The sequence below is a fragment of the Sphaerodactylus townsendi genome, linkage group LG05 (assembly GCF_021028975.2).
Source record: "Sphaerodactylus townsendi isolate TG3544 linkage group LG05, MPM_Stown_v2.3, whole genome shotgun sequence".
NCBI classification, from domain to species: domain Eukaryota; kingdom Metazoa; phylum Chordata; class Lepidosauria; order Squamata; family Sphaerodactylidae; genus Sphaerodactylus; species Sphaerodactylus townsendi.
The window spans coordinates 41601018-41618478 of record NC_059429.1 but is presented as its reverse complement, the minus strand read 5'-3'; the positions used below and the strand labels follow the sequence as shown (position 1 = coordinate 41618478).

At 41.9% G+C, this 17461-nt stretch overlaps 1 protein-coding gene across 1 annotated transcript in view; it reads left to right on the top strand.

Annotated features, from left to right (window-relative positions):
• DPYD (dihydropyrimidine dehydrogenase) overlaps positions 1-17461 on the top strand; it is a 652845-nt gene that overhangs the window by 362534 nt on the left and 272850 nt on the right. Inside the window, exon 12 of the mRNA XM_048497540.1 lies at positions 16626-16810. Within this exon, the coding sequence (XP_048353497.1) occupies positions 16626-16810 (185 nt within the window). The remainder of the gene's footprint in view (positions 1-16625; positions 16811-17461) is intronic.

The window sequence follows — 17461 nt, the reverse complement described above, 5'->3', positions numbered from 1 at the left end:
GGTCTTCTGACTGGATATGTGATGAGTGCTCAGTTGTACCATAACAAATGTTATTGTTTTTCCCTCATCTCTGCATGTGCTCTTCCATCCTGGGAGATCTATAGTGCAAACCAGTAGGATCTGGTGTGTTATTCTGTGCCTTGGCTCTCTCTTCGCAGTGTTCAATAGTTTTCCCTGACTGGTAACTTGGCATAGGATGTGTTCTTTTGCTGGTGCAAAGAATGGTGTGGTTGTTGCTATTAGAGATACCATAGTGAAGTGGAAGAGATGTTTGTCGCAAAGATCAAAGGCTGGATCTTGAATACATTTAAGACTATGGGGCAGAAGACAACAAAAAACCTACAATATTTTATAAGCATTTTTATTTATTTATTTGTTTTTCATATTTTTATCCCACCCTTTTCCCAGAGGGCTCAGGGCAGGTTACATCAGTTAAAACAATTGTACACTTTGTAACAATGGAGAACAATCACATGTGAAGATCACCTTTGAAAAAGCGTAAAAACAGATGCCATTCATGCTTTTGATGAAACCCTCAGAATATTTATCTTTCATAGCTTTTCTTTCTTTTGAAATGTAAACAGTGAGTGATAAAAATAAACATATGATAATTACAGGAAATCCTTACAGATGTAGTATCTTTTAATGATGAACTCCCTTTAGAAATTATAAAAGATGCATAATTGCATTTAAATGATTTTTTTTAAAAAAATAAAGGGATACATAGAGAGACTAGTTTAAGCCAAGCATCACATTGCTGAGTGTTGCCTTAGACAGTGACTGTTAATAACAATACCGTATCATTCTGTAATTATTTTTTCCTTCTGCCATAGCTGCGCAAGAATAGATTTTCCTCCATTATGAATAGCCATGTTCACCATTTCTGCTTATCATTATTTACCAGGTTTCATTAGAAGTTGATATCCTATATGTTCTTGCTTGGAGAACATTGATGAATCTTAATTTTTGTTCCAGACCTGAGCCCAATACTGTACGTAATTTCAATTCTAGCATAAGAATGCCTCCTTATCAATGGAGGCACAGGTTATGAATGTAGTCACAGTGGCTTTCTTCCATCTTTGCCAGGTTCTGCGATTAATCCTCTTCCTATCTTTCCCTGACTTAGCCACTATGTTCCATGCAATGTTAATATCCAGATTAGACTTTTGTAACCGGCTCTATGCAGGGCTACCCTTGAGACTGCTCTGGAAACCTTAACAGGTCCAGAACTTGACCCCTATTGGGAGGGCACATATCCAACCTGTGCTCCTTCAGCTGTGCCGGCTCCATGTTGAATACCAGATCAAGTTCAAGGTTTTGGTAATGACCTTTAAAGCCCTTAACTGTCTGGATCCTTTGTATCTGCAGGATCACCTGTCCTGATAACGTTTCCCAGGAAGTGTTATACTTGGCAGGGAACAACTTACTGATGGTCCCTGGCCCAAATAACGGCTGGCTGTCCTCCATCAGAGCCAGCGTCTTCTTGGTTTTGGTAATGGCCTAGTGGAACTCTCTATCAAGTAAGATGCAGGCCCTGCAGAAATTATTGCCAATTCACAGGGCCTGTAGGACTGAAATATTGCACCAAACCTATGGTTGAGGACAGCAGCGGTTTCCATCTAGCTGGCCTCCCTTCTATCCCTTCCTTTGACTTACTATTCTAATTTATTTGCTCTTCCCTCTCCCTCTTATTCAGAGTCCCCAGTGTTCCCTCTCCTTTTTCTTCCTTCTCTGACTACATTCCCATTATGGTGTATACTTTAGGGAACCATTAGAACTTGAGTTGTTAGTGATTACTATAAATTGTTAAATGTGTAATTTTATTTTATTTTGAAATCTGGTTGTAAACTACCTCGAGCCCAACTTGGTTGGGGAAAGGTGGATGAAAAATCAAAAGTGTAAATGAATACGTTTGGTTCCAGACCTGAGCCCAGTCTGTTTTTAATTTCAATGCTAGCTACAATGAAAAACAATTTAGAAAAAAAAATCCAAATGGGTCTGTTTGCAACCCCACATTTACCCTAGCAAACCCTTTCCTCCAGGTCATCTAATCAGCCACAATATGGCCTTCCTTGATTTTTGATTTGATTTGATATTTAATTTGGATACCTCCCCCCCCCCCTCCGGAGGGCTCAGGACGATGAACAACATTGTAAGAAGACAATGACATAGGAATACAAAACCAGCAATTCAGTATAAACAATAGTACCATCAGGTTAACAGCTAAGCACAACTAATCAACTAAAATAGCAGCATCACCAACATTAATATTGCATCTCATAACAACAACATAATAATTACAAATTAACAATATAACATTTTATAAGATAACAATAAAACAATAATAACAGCATATAGCATAACTTATACTGCGAAGATGCTTGAGGACGAATATGCTTTAGGAGTGGCTCCAGCATCGTGGGATGCCTTCCCTAAGGTGTGTTCAGCTCCCACGCTTGTTATTTTCTATTTTAAAAATGTAAGGAAATCTTTTTTAGCCAGACAGTCTATAAGTAGTAGCTCTAGAATTGTGGGATACCTTTCCTGGGGTGTACTGGGCTCCCATATTGGGTAGAACTGTTTTTGAGGAGAAAGTGTATTGTGTTTCTGTTTTAATGCTGGAATGTTTGGCTGCTAAAGTCAGGCTTTTTATGAGCTGGTTGAGCCACACTGGTATGAGGAGGAGACATTCTGTAAACATTTAAATAAATAAATCTGGATTTGTTGACTGTATTGAACTATGTCTCAAGTAGAACCCAATACTATTTCTAATGCCAAAAAGATGGTAGACATTCCAGTTAATTTTACCAGAAAGGCTCAGAAATGTCCATCTTCTTCTGACATAATCCCCCAATAAAGCAATTAGATCTATTTTTACCTAATTAGACATTTAACTACTGAGAATTCTTGTCTTCCAGTCACTGATACCAAATTGACTCATTGTGTTAAAGTTAAGTTACATTTTCTCTCCCATGATTGTTTAAGTGTGTTATTATTATTTTTCCAACTGCAGCCAAGAGTACACTGCCAGCTTTCAGAGAAAGAAGTCTGTAAGATGTATATCAAAAATAACATTAATGAGCTGCGAATGCCAAAATTACAGGAACTTATGAAATTGGTTAAACATAAAATACCATTAAACTGTTTACTGAGGCTTCACAGATATACTGCAGTTAATGAGCATTTCTGCTATTTAAATAAGCCCAAATTGAACACACATTACATGGATACATAATTAGTCATGGCAGTCAAGCACACACAGTGTCATTTTTAAAGCTTTATTTGAGGAATCTTTTCCATTTGATTTGTTTTGCTAATTAAAATATTTTCCAGCTTTCCAATATATCTTAATATTACTGATTTTTTTCCAAAGCGGTCTGTAATTGGCTGATGTTTTTCTATTTGTGTTTGCTTGCATAATGAGTTCAGCAGTTTGAACTATACTGTAGCATACAAAAATTATTTTGATTTCTGATGGTATCTGCCATTTATTCTAAATGTTGCCATGAGATTGCATACCTATAATCTGTATGCATATTGGCAGACTTTTGCTTATTATTAGAATGTAGCTGCCATAGCAATGGAATTAAATGGGGATCCTCATTTGCTAATAGTAGCATCAGGGCTGTGTTCCCATGGTTTCTTCTCTTATTATTCTGGTAACGTGATGAAGAATCGGGATCTTGTGAGAATAACTCCACAAGCATTAAAGTCTGGATCTGGGTAATCGTGCTTTAGTTCAAAATCCATTAGTATTTAGATATGTATGTACATGATTGAACCAATCATACCATTTTATTTTCACGTAATTATCCATAGTGTTTTAAGATTTTTTTTTAACAGACTTCTATACCCAATACGATAATTTCTTTAATTTCAGTGGTGTGGAAATAGTCATTCATGTTCACTTCAAAATGGCCATTTCTGAACTACTCAATGGATCAGATTCAGAAGTTCTGTTCCATTGGCAGAACATCCCACTTCCACCGAAGCAACTGTTCTTGAACTAATGAATTTTTGCATCGGAGGAAGTCTCTGCCATTGCTGAAATGGAACCTCTGAGTCCAATACAACGTGTATTTGATCAGAATTATACCCCTATGGATTTTTTGAATGAAGCCTGAGATGTAACATGCCCCAAATAAAGAATGATGAGAATATCCAGTTATTGTTTCTGAGTACCATCTAAAAAAAATGTGCATGATATAGTGAGTAGTCTCATGCCAGCTACTATTTAATCATTCCGTTTTCCTCTCAGAGCTGTTAAGGTAAATCAAAGACCTTTTCTGAACAGTGTGTTTTAGGACATCTTAAAATGAACTGTCTTGGCTTTTTCTTTCTGCACAGCATAAATAAAATGTCCTTAGGACGTTTTAAAAAGAACCCCGCTTGGATTTTTTTGTCTGCATAGCAGAGATTTTATTTTTCCTGCCTTCCACCTCCCCCGCCCCCATCACAGCACTTACTTTCATTTTCACAGCAGCTTGTGCCCACCATTTTCTGCAACTTCAGAGTCCCTGCTGCTACCACTTGCTGCATTTGTTTCCCATGGAGATTTCCTCTGCTTACAGCTCATACGATTGCAATTTGCTTCACGAACCATGTTTGTTTTCCCTGGTAATCACAGGCACGTGGTTTTTTTGTTTTTTTTCTTTTCCTTTTTAGAGGGAGGTGTACACAAACATCTTCTGAGAATCACAGCCTCTCAGAGAACAGATTGGTCTCCCATTAAGAAGCATTGGGTAGATCTGTCCTGGAGGATCACCATGGAGAACAAACTATATTCATGAATGTTTTAACAGTTCCAGCCACTGATAATATTTGGAATCACCGTCCTAGACCTATTCCCCACGGTTGATTAATCGTGTGACGCTCACACGAAATATAATAGATTCAGGATGAACTCCCCACTGCCTAAGTGAGGAAGTGATTCATCCCGTTTCTGGCGCTCGTTCTCCCCCTTATCCCGCATCTTTGTAGAACCTGCTTGAAAGTACTACTTTTTCCCAAAACATGTCTCCGATCCAGTTTGGAGGGAAGGATCGGGGGTCTGATCTGGGTTCAAATATCCCGTCGTAGAGAGTGACGAAAGTGCCCTCCAGCCAATAGGAGCGTGACAGGCTGTGCGCGATATGTGCACAGCCCTTTTTTCGCTTTCATTTTATTGTTGAAATGAGTGCGTGTGCGCATGAGGGATCGAGAACTATGTGGGAGAGCTTGCAGGAGAGACTTAAGTTGCGCTTCCCCCAACCTTAAACCAGCGGTGTCTCTGGCACAATCATTAGAGCGTTCGGCTGCTGTCCAAGAGGCTGGTGGTTTGAATCCACCAAGGGATGAGAAAGTTTTTATTTTAGCCCTGAAAATGCTAGAATCTGCTTCTGTCAGAATTCCAGCCAGCTACAGCTTGAAGTGGAAGAAAAGGAAATTGTATGATTTCTCATGCCCAGTCACTGTATGTTTTCAGCAGACCTGCACTTGTCATAATCTGGGCATACCGGTCCAAGTAAAAGCTGCTTTCAGTACCTGCTAACCTCAAAAAACTGGATTCCTGGATTACATCGGCAGACTCCAGTCTGTCAGAGGGGTGCGGGAAAAACTGATGTCAGCTACCAAAATGAATGCAGTACTTGTAAATATAGCAGTCTAATGAGACATTATTGTTCCATCTATCTCATTGGGTGGCTGGAAATTTGATTTTAACTCCCCATGTGTAGACTACTGTGCACTAAACCCTCCTCTAGTTTTTAAAAGGAAGTCAAAATACAAGGAAAAAGGTTGCCTTCTGATGAGGAAAGAGTATATCCCACACTTTCCACTTAGGCAGAGAACACCACTTGTTTAGACGTGTACACGAAAGAATAGTACTCACTTCAAAGTTGCGTTTCCCTCAACCTTCATCCAGTAGTGCCTCTGTGGCACAATCGTTAGAGCGTTCAGCTGTTGACCAAAAGGTTGGTGGTTCAAGCCCGCCCAAGAACATACTGGGCAAAGCCTGGCCGGGTTCAGCGTTCAACTGAAAGCACCGTCTCCAGTCTCCATGTGGAGATCAGATACAGCAATTGCAGTTGAATACTACCGTGACATGCCTTTGAAGATCCTAGCCACAAATGCAGGTAAAACATTAGGAGATAAAACTATCAAATACAGCCACACTATCCAGAAAACTCATAACAGCCAGTTGCTTCCAGCTGTGAAAACCTTCTACAATACATCGACTGAGATCAGTTCACATAGAGAAAATGGCTTCTCTAGAATGTGAACTTTATGGCATTACACCCTGTTGAAGTTCCTCATCTCCCCAAAACCTGCCCTCCTGAGGCCCCACACTCAAAATCTCCAGGTATTTCCCAACCTGGAGCTGACAACCCTACTAGCACCAGCTATCTAGTACTTCAGAACTGTGTCCAGTTCTGGTTGCCGCATCTCAAAAAGGATATTGAGGAGATAGAAAAAGTGCAGAGAAGGGCAACAAGGATGATTGAGGGACTGGAGCACCTTCCCTATGAGGAGAGGCTGCAGCGTTTGGGACTCTTTAGTTTGGAGAGGAGGCAGCTGAGGGGGGATATGATTGAAGTCTACAAAATTATGCATGGGTAGAAAATGTTGACAGAGAGAAATTTTTCTCTCTTTCTCACAATACTAGAACCAGGGGGCATTCATTGAAAATGCTGGGGGGGAGAATTAGGACTAATAAAAGGAAACACTTCTTCACGCAACGTGTGATTGGTGTTTGGAATATGCTGCCACAGGAGGTGGTGATGGCCACTAACCTGGATAGCTTTAAAAGGGGCTTGGACAGATTTATGGAGGAGAAGTCGATTTATGGCTACCAATCTTGATCCTCTTTGATCTGAGATTGCAAATGCCTTAACAGACCAGGTGATCGGGAGCAACAGCCGCAGAAGGCCATTGCGTTCACATCCTACATGTAAGCTCCCAAAGGCACCTGGTGGGCCACTGCGAGTAGCAGAGAGCTGGACTAGATGGACTTTGGTCTGATCCAGCTGGCTTGTTCTTATGTTCTTATGTTCACTGTGCAATGCCCAGTATCGCCTCAGTGGCATTTGCACTTTTGGGGGTTTTCAGTTACTTCCTGATGCTTGGCACTTCTGCCTGGCTGTAGTAGCTGTTGGTGTGTTCATCTGCCACATCTTCTCAACTATTGGGAATTGGCGCAGGCTCTGGTAATGGGTCAGAGTTTTTTTAACTTTTTTAAATTGTTTGTCTTTTTATGGTTTTTTGAAGCGGACAATCACTAAAACCCATTGGTATTCATGGAGTATTATCAGAGCTCATGATATCCAGAAATTCTGGATTCCAAATCTGGACTTTGGTGCTAGTACATGTTCCTAGTAAATAAGTTGTTTGGCCAAACTTTCTGTTTCTGCTATCTTGGAACAAAGCTGGACTTTTATGTAGGGTGTACTCAAACCTTGGCAAAATTGTCTGATTGTTTTTTCCTTAGAAATATAAATCACACTAAGCTGTTTTGGATTCAGATACCAGAAGAAAACAAATCTATACTTGGCACTTTCAAATTACTTGAGCAGACTTAACCAAATGCATTCTTTGTTTATTTCAAGTTAGTTTAGTTTTCTGCAAGCCCTGGGACTTCAAAGGAGAGTAATCACTTCTTGATCCTGGAAGTCACACAGTATTTCTATGTTTAAAATTAGCTGCTGAAACATGCAGAATAGTTCTTTCCCCTGAATTTTTTTGTCTAAGCCATCAGTGCCTTATCTTAGCATTCAGAATTCCAAAATGTTTTGTGCTTGCCATTATCAGTATTAGCAGCCCTATGTGGTATTCATATTACTTTGTCATAATAGCATTTTGTTGACTGTATTGAAAAATGAGATATAGAGCTAATTATTCCTTCCCTCAAATGTATTTTAAGATAGTGGCTGTGTGAGGATTTAAATCCAGCCATTTTTCCCCCAGTCCCCACTCCAGTTGAATTCCTTTCCCAACATTATCAGTCATTCCAATTATTGTGATTCATAAAAATTATATACGCACATAGATGGGAAAAGAAACTTCTCATGTAGTTGATGAGTTATTTGGGTTTTTTAACTGTTCCAAGCTGAAGAGGCTACCTGCTGAAAAAGCTTAACTTGGCTTACCTAAAAATACTCTATTTTTTAAAAAGCATTGGTCATGTGCCTGCATATTACTTGAGCAAAAGTCCCAAGAAATATTTTTAATAGAGACTCTGAGCGTTACTACTACCTGACCAGCTTCACTTTGCAGTCTTTTTACATACCTCTTGTGAAAGCCTATTATGTCCAGAAAGCCTTTCTTGAAGTCCCTGATCTCACTTGTCTGTCTGTCCCTCTCCATTTCTCCCCCCCCCAATAGTCTTCTCCTCCATCTTATTATTTAAGTCACTGATGTGAAAACTCAAAATGGGACATTATGAAAATGTAGTTCTTTCCTATAATTATGGTTTTGACTTTACAGAGAATTTCCCAAGACAAAACACAACCACCCGGGTTCATCTTTTATAAAAACAGAACACATCTTTGACACTGTACAATGACAACTGAGAAATAATCTTGTCATATGCTAGCAGGTTTCTCTTTTACATATATGACAGCACAGCTACATCAGTTTAATTGACCTTAGCAATCTGCATCTGCGTTTGGTATATCCCTAAGGGATGCTGAATTTTCCCCCCTCTCTATCTTTTAGATGAGAAAAAGAAACCTGGGTGCCACAATGTAGCAATCACTGCATAGAAGCTATTCATTCTCCCCTGAGCAGGACATCTCTTCAAAGTGGGTGTTTCCCACCAGCTGCAGGAGAGGCAGGAAGTAAAGCTTCAGCATCCTGTTCCTGGTCAGAGACCCTACATTCTCTCTAAGTTTCTTTCCTGCCTCTGAGGGAGAAGCAGTCCTGTAGCTACTGCCCTGCCTTTGTCTTTTATTCTCTTTACTATCTTCTACCCCTCCCCTTTTTTTCCTATCTAGTTGGTTAGCCAGCACTCCCCTCCTCCCCCACCTCCATTTACCCTTGGGTTTTTTAGGCTCCTGGGGTCAACAGCTCGGTCTTGGCAATAGCCAAGGAGCATTGCTGGCAGGCTTTCAGTGACCTGGGCGGTGGGCACAGCAGGTATGGTAAGCGGCTCTGAGGAAACCTTCTTCTCCAAGAAAGAGCCCAGGACATCCAAGATGCCCATGGAGGCACATCTTAAAGCCAGGGCAAGCATGTCCCGAGAAAGGGCTGCTCAAGCCCTGGTGAGCCATGAGGTGGTAGACATTACACGTGCTGTGGATAAGCCCACAAAAAAGGTGTGGAAGGGCGGGAAGGCTCCCAAAATAGTGGTGGCCATCGCAGAAGCCCTGGTTTTCCACAAAAATGTGCCAGAGACCTCGGAGCAATTCCCACAGGCAGCAAGAAGCCCCTGCCAAGAGCTGGTAATAGTACCTTTCCCCTGCAAGTGGAATCAGTTATTCAGCTCTTGGAGGCTTTCAGGGTTACCATGAGGAATGCCGGCATCTCCCTATCGGAAGAAAGGGGGTGATGACATCCACAAGCCATGATCAGCCACATCCCTCCATGAGGGGTGGGGGAACAAGGCACAAACACAAAGCTCCTTGGATGACCAAGGCAGCCAGGAAAAGGGCAAGAGTAAGCCCCCTAAGACTAGATTCCTTCCCTTCCTTGCGTGACTCTAGTGACTTCCCCTCCTTGAGTCTAGGAAGGAGAGCAAGTTTTTGTCTCAGGATGAGGCTGTGGATGAAATCCAGGTGGCAGAGCAAATATTTTCAATATTTGCTCAGCAAGTCTCTCACTGCCCTAAATCTGAAGTCCTTTGCAAGTGAGGTGCAGGTCATTCAGGACCCAGATGTACAATCCACTCACACAGTGGACTAGGAGTTCTCATCTCCCTAGCTGGCAAGAACTGAGACAAACGTTTCAGAACCTCCCTGGCCATAGGACATCTTCAGGACATTCGGGCTATAGAGGAGGTACCTGCGCAGGAGAGAGATTGGGGGAGGGGTGTACTCCATTTTCTTCACAGTCCCCAAAGCAAACAGTGACTGGTGAGCAATTATGGACCTGACATTCATCAACAGGTTCATCAAATTGCGCCATTTCCAGATGGAGACCCTCAGATCGGTCTCGGAGACTGCACATTCCAATGTTCCAGGGTCACAGGAGGTCCCTTTGTTTTTGCCACAGGGAATTGCATTTCCAGTTTTGAGCACTCCCGTTCGGTCTGTGGTCAGCTCCCAGGGTATTTTCAAAGATGTTAATCAACCTGATAGTGCTGCTGTGGCACCAGGGCATCCACATCCACTCATACTTAGATGACTTACTGATCTGGGCTCCTTCCCTTTCTCAAGCAGCCATCACTTGCTTGCAGAAGCATGGATTCTTACTCAATTGTGTCAAAGGCTCTCTTCACCCCTCACAGGTCATATAGCACTTGGGGGTGGTGATAGACTCATCCCAACACAACAGAGAAGAAAGCAGCCAAAACCAAGTCACTAATCACTCAGGTACTTCAGGCCAGGACCTCTTCCCTCATGCTCTTGGTCAGCTTGATGGGAGTCCAAAGCCACCCAATGTGGCAGGTTCCACTCCAGCAATGTCTATGTCCATTCCAATTACGCATTGTGCGCATGACCAACCTGCAGCTGGTAGTTTCTATCTTGGTCAAGGAGTCTTTGGCTTGGTGGACCAAGTGTGATAATATAATGCAGGGCAAAACCTATTGGGTGACTCATGTCTGTCAGATCTTTACAGATGTGAGCATCTCAGCTTGGGGGGCCATGCTAGAAGGAACTCTGCTCCAGGGCCATTGGTCTGTTCAGGAGTTCAAACTCCCAATCCACTGCCTTGAGTTTCAAGCAATCCTTCTGGCCTTCCTGGTCATCAGCAATTGCATACAGGGCTCCCATGTCCTCATCAGGACCAACAACATTGTCACCAAGTCATACTTCAACTTCAACTGACCTTTATTAGGCATGTCAGTAAAAATAAAACAAAATACAGGACAGAGTGGGTGTTAAAACAAAACATAAAACTGGAATCTCAGGAATTGGTTTTTAGCTGTTTCATGTGCATCTGTTTCATGTGCATCTGCAAGCTTTTTCACATATAAAATCTCATCCCTCTGCCATGATCTTGTGAACTTGAAATCCCTTGACTGTCTTCTGGCCCAAAATTGGACCACTTCAGACTGCTAGAATGCACCGATGTGGGCAGAATTCTGGCTGCAGTTTGACCCACCACTTGCTTCTTTGATCCGTGCTCCTCCTGGCTAGTAAAGGTCAGTGGGGAGATATTGCAAGCCCCCCTGTTGGAAATCATCAATCACTCCCTTGAGCAAGGAGTTTTCCCAGAGAGGTTAAAAGAGGCAGTGGTCTGCCCACTCTTGGAAAATACTATTTTTAGATCCTTTGGATCTGGCCAATTACCGCCCAGTTTCAAATCTTTCCTTCCTGGGTAAGGTAATTGAGAGAGTGGTGGCGGCGCAGCTCCAGGTATTGGATGAAGCAAAGGTGCTGCATCCCTTTCAGTCCATTTTGTGTGCTGGTCATGGGATGGAGACTGTGCTGGTCACCACCGTGGACAAGCTCTGTCTCCAGCTGGATAGAGGTGGATCGGTGCTGCTAGTCCTATTAGATCTGACTGTGGCATTTGATATTTTTGATCACAACCTTTTTGTCTACCACCTTGTTAGCGCCAGGATATGGGGTCCAGCCTTACCTTGGTTGACCTCCTTCCTTGGTGATCAGGGGTTGCAGGTAGCATCGGGGAGCCGGGTCCCCAGGCAGCATGAAACTGAATGTGGAGTGCTGCAGAGTGCTATCTGATGCTATTCAGCATCTATATGCGACCCCTTGTCCAGCTGGTATGGAGCTTGGAGCTTGGGTGCCATCAATATGGTGATGACACCCAGCTCATTCTCACAATGGAGGGACTGGTGGCCTTTGCCCCTGAAGCTTTCCAGCACTGTCTAGAAGCTGTGGCAGGTTGGTTGAGATCAAGCAGACTGAAGACTGAATCCAGCAAAAACAGAGGTTCTTTGGCTGGGTTGAGGGGAGAGACCTGCAGATTTCCAGCTGCTGACTTTCAACAGTGCAACGTTAAACCTTAGTATGCATCGATAAAGAGTCTGGGCGTAACCTTTGATTCCAGCCTTTTGCTGGAGGCCCAGGTCACCAAAACAGTCCAGACAGCCTTTTCTCATCTGAGCCAGGCACGGCAGCTGGGTCCGTACCTCTCCAAGCCCAACCTAGCCACTGTAATCCATGCCCTGGTCACTTCAAGAATAGACTACTGTAACTCGCTCTATGCGGGCCGACCTTTGTCTTTGATCCAGAAATTGAAACATGTCTAGAATGCATTCGCAAGACTGGTTACTGGGGCAGCCAGTCATAATCACGTAACACCAATTCTTAAACATCTGCCAGTCAAGTTTCGGGTCACTTTAAGAGTTCTGATATTGACCTGTAAGGCCTTGCATGGTTTCAGGACCTGCACTGTTACTTGCAAGCTTGGCTAGAATTTTGGGGGGTTTATTACTGTAGGAAATTGGTGAGATGAATATTTTTCCATGTTGTATGTTTTTTAGTATTGTATCAATGTAGTCTATATGACATGGAGATGATTCTTCATAGGTATTTTAGAATGCAAACTTAACCCCCAGTGAACATCCTTTACAACTGCATGAAGAGACAGCAGTCGTGGGCTAAACCAGTAGCTGCACAGTTCCTCAAAGGAGACATTATTTCTGTTAAAATATATAGAGTTTTTTGCTGAAGAAGAGGAAGGTTTCATTCCCTAACGAAGCAGGATGTTGTTATCTGGAAAACCTGTCCTTCTTGAATCTATTTGAACTGTTTCTTCTTACATTCCTCTATTGGATGTTTCATTGCAGTACTGGTTGAATCACTGGATATTTTTTTCTGTATTGGTTCTATTGATGCTTTCTGCTCTAGCCTTTGTTGAGTTCTATTGCTATATGTCCTGTTCAGGCATCTCTTTGGGTTGCACCTTTTGTTATATTCTATTAAATTTTTGCAGAGGTTGTTAAACAGTAGCTGCAGTATACATTTTTGTTTATTCATTTGAGTAACCCCACTACACTGCATTGTTTAGATTACTTAAAAATAGAATGTTTCTGTACATGTCACCAAATTGTTATAAAGACAAGGCAGAATCATGCCCACAAGATGTTCATACAGGTAGATAGGATTATTTTATTTATTTGTTTGTTTGTTTATCAGATTTAATATACCACCCCATCCCCAAAGGGCTCTGGGCGGTGTACAACCAATAAAACCATCAACTTCCATCTTAAAATCAGATGATAACATAAACAATGACAAGCTCATCGGGCTGTCAGCATAATATGGACAAGCCCCCAAGGTGGAATATGGGGCGCAGGGGACGGCACCTTCAACAGCCGACCTCTCCAAAGGCCTGGCGGAACAACTCCGTCTTGCAGGCCCTGCGGAACTGTTCTAGGTCCCGCAGGGCCTGGATGGCTGGAGGGAGGGTGTTCCACCAGGTTGGGGCCAGGGCATTAAAGGCCCTGGCCCGGGTTGAGGCCAGCCATATCATAGAGGTGCCCAGGACCACAGCAAATTGGCCTCCGCCAAACGCAGAGGTCGAATAGGAACATATGGGGACAGACGGTCCTTAAGATATGAAGGCCCCAGCCCATGGAGTGCCTTAAAGGTTAAAACCAACACCTTGACGATGATTTGGAATTCTAGCGGAAGCCAGTGCAGGCGGCGCAGCACGAGCGAGATGTGATCTCGAGATGAACTACCCATAAGAAGTAATGTACCAATTTCTTCATTTTTATATTTTATACTGTGTATGGATCACCAAAAACTTTGTGCTTCTTCATACCCCATGTGATAGAGTCGTCCTTTCCTTTTCCAGTATATGTCAATCCCCCTTGTACCCAGTTAGTCTGGAAAGGAAAAATTGATCAGTCAGAGTTTCACTGCTTTCAAGTTGGCCCTGAATGTTCCCAGTTTACTTCCTCTATAAATAAACTTTACTTCCCTACTATATATTTTTTTTTTATTTTTTGTGTTCCATCTCTCATTTCCTCCTTGGAATTAAGGGTGAAAAAGATTGTAATCAAGTTGACCAAAGAAGGGGAGGTAGCACCGTAGGAACAGTATCACAAACCTGCAGGGTGGCTAGCCATAAATAGTGCCAAGCACTAGCAGGCCAGTAAATAAATATTACTTTGGCTTCCTTCACAGGTGTGCTTAGTATTGTGAGAGACGATGTTGTAGGGACGTTTAATCTTCAATTAATCCCCAAACCAATATGTGTTGCCATTGTTAAGGACAGTGGACTTGGCAAGGGGAGGTTTCCTGCCAAAAATATTTTAGTGCTACTCCTGCCATCCCAAGCTATCACACTCTGCACATAGAAAAGCATCATATGATGAGGAATAACTTTGGCATAGATTGGAAATTGTGTTGCATGTCTAAGGGGAGCCACATTTCACAGTAAAGCCATCCACAGGTTTATGTCCTTATCTGCTTTGTATGAGAGCCAGAAGCCACATGAATCCCTGAAGAGAATTGTCTGGGGTTTTTTTGTATAGAAGTCTTAGCTCAGATAATAGACAAGATCTCACACAGGGAAGAAATTATATTTTTGTGTAACTCAGCTTGGGAAAACATATTTTCTGTTGAATGGTATAGAAGTTAGGTTTTTGGATAACAATCTGGGAGAACTCACTGGGTGTCTGGCTACTTACTTGGGCCTGCCACTCTCTCACTCTCACTCTAATTTACTTGAGAGATCATTTGTTGTGAAATTAAAATGGAGGAGGGAAGAATTATTTAAGCTGCTTTGGGTCCCCCCTCTCCCCGCCCTCTCCAAAAAATATAGGGAATGAGTGAGACCTGCAATCTGGGACCAAGCCCAGCCAGTGTGGATGTACACTTCAGCTGGGAGCAGAAGGGGTTTGAAATTGGAGGCAGAGTGCAGAAATCAGTGATGGGTGGATTCTACTTAACTGAATTCAGAATGGTCTTGATTAAAACTATTTTCCAGAAGCACTGGAAAATCCCCTACGTCAGAATCTAATTCTAAACTTGGGATTTTGCTGCCATTGAAATCATGTGTGTGCGTGTATAGTGTCTGAATATATCCCTTCAATTCTGCATTCAGCCCTCCAGGCACTGTTTCTGTTATACTTGGAAGTTGCAGTAGCAGCAGTTGGCAGTCCTTACAGAAGATCAGGCATATAGCTGCAATGGGGACATCTGGGGCGGCTTGTCCCAAGTGGTGTCATTGCAGTCACGTGAAGGGGCAGGGCGGGGAGGGTGCATGTGGGCAGTTTATGCCCCGGGCGCAGTTCCCCCTCCCTTCGTCATTGCAGCAGATCCCACTGTAAACTTTTTCTTAACATTGTCTGGAATCCTGAAATGGCAAAATATCCTCTACCAGGCATGCTGTTGTTTTAGCATTCAAGATATGTACTTGTTTTATCCAGTGTACCCAGTGTCTTCCAGAAGTAATTTTCAGGTATGAGGGAAGAGAAAAGATTTATAGAAATTTCTGTGTAGATCCGCCACTACTGCTGTTATATTTTTGTATTTACATGTATCTTTTTAAAAAAGTTTTTTCTTTATTTTTTCTTCCTTTTTTAATGGAGGGGGGAGGGTTGTTTGGAAAGAGATTGCTCCCTGTGATAGCACCAGAGAATTCTTTAGAAAACTGAGGATGACAAGATCTTAAGCACCTCTGCCAATGCATAGTATTGAAGACATGAGAAGTTATAATTCCACCCTATTCCATTTTACTCAAACCTCACTGAGTAGTGTGTGTGGTTCTGGATGCCACACTTCAGGAAAGATGAAACATGTTCAGAGAAGAGAAACAAAAATTATCAGGATCTGGAACTCAAATATTTAATGCGAACGATAAAGGAAATGGGTACGTTTGACCTGAAAAAGGGGATACTGCAGGGAAACATGATAGCACTTTTATACGTGAAGAGCTTTGATATACGATCAGAGGCTTAAATGACAGGAAGGCTGAATTCAACTGAATGTTAGGAGATAAGAGCAAGTCAACAACAGAACCAGATACCTAGAGGGGAGGCTTTCAGTTACGGAGGTCTTCAAGCAGAGAATTGACAGCCATCTGTCAGGAATGCTCTAGTGTTGGACTTCCTGCATTGAGCAGGTTCCAACAACCCAGAGACTTCATACAGCTTGCCAATCACAGATTGTTGTTGAATATTACAATTTCCATATACTTCTAGCTTCCTGAGTAAAACCTGTATGAACACATCTCCTAACAGCTCTCTTGGCTAGATTCCAGTCTTACATTTTAGAATTTGTGGTTCAGTGCTGCAAGTAATATTCTGTAATATTCTGTGATGTTTTCTAGGGGCTATAAATAAACCAGAAGCACTCCTTTGTGGGAGATATAGTCTGAAAGGACAGGAAATAGGAGGAAGGAGATCTGGCCTGGACATAGACTGTTTTGTTACATAATGCAGCAATTGTGTCTGTTATACAGTAAACATGGTCTTGTTTACAAATTGTGGCTCAGTCATTTGACGCAAGATATGTGCAGTTTTAACTGCTGTTTCACATATTATTTTTCTTATGTTTCTTTCAATATAGTAAAAGAAGCTTTGAGTCCTATCAAGTTTAACAAATGGGGTCTTCCAGAAGTTGATCTAGAGACGATGCAAACAAGCGAACCATGGGTTTTTGCAGGGGGTGACATTAGTGGTGTGGCCACCACTACAGTCGAATCAGTGAATGATGGAAAGCAAGCTTCCTGGTACATGCACAAATACATACAGGTAGGTCTTTAGTAGAGCTTCCTTTGACTCTGTCTTTTTAAAGTACTTATTTCCTCTTCACTCCCAAACATTTTAGGCTTAATTAAAAAAACAATGTATATGGACTTGGGCATAGTACATTATGAATCCAACAGAAAGGTAATTAATGGGAAAAGTTAGAACTTTAAAAATATGTAGAAGTCAATGACTGGCCTTGCTAAATTAAAGTAGGATTTTGCTTTTTTTAAGTTGGATTTGGATGTGATTTTTGTGTTATCCAATGAGACTTATTTTTACTCATCAACTGTGATTTCTACTCCAGGGAAATACAGCTTAATACATAATATACTGCATAATGCACCTTACTTGGGTAATTGAAAAAACTGCTTATAAATATTAAAATAGTACAGAACTGAGTAGCATGGGTGGTTTAGGAGGGGGGAATACTTTTAGCATTGTCACCTGGGGCAGACATTATTATGTATGAGGTGTGATCGCACAACTAATGTTTAAAACACAAACTCAAAACAATGGCACCTCAACAAAGAAAGTTGCCTCTCTGATAAGAGGTCTTGTGAACAGAAAAACATCTACAAATTTTAAAAAAGATATAATTTATGAAATGTAGTTCCTCAGGTGAACGGACAGTTCTGACATCTGGTGCTAAGAGGA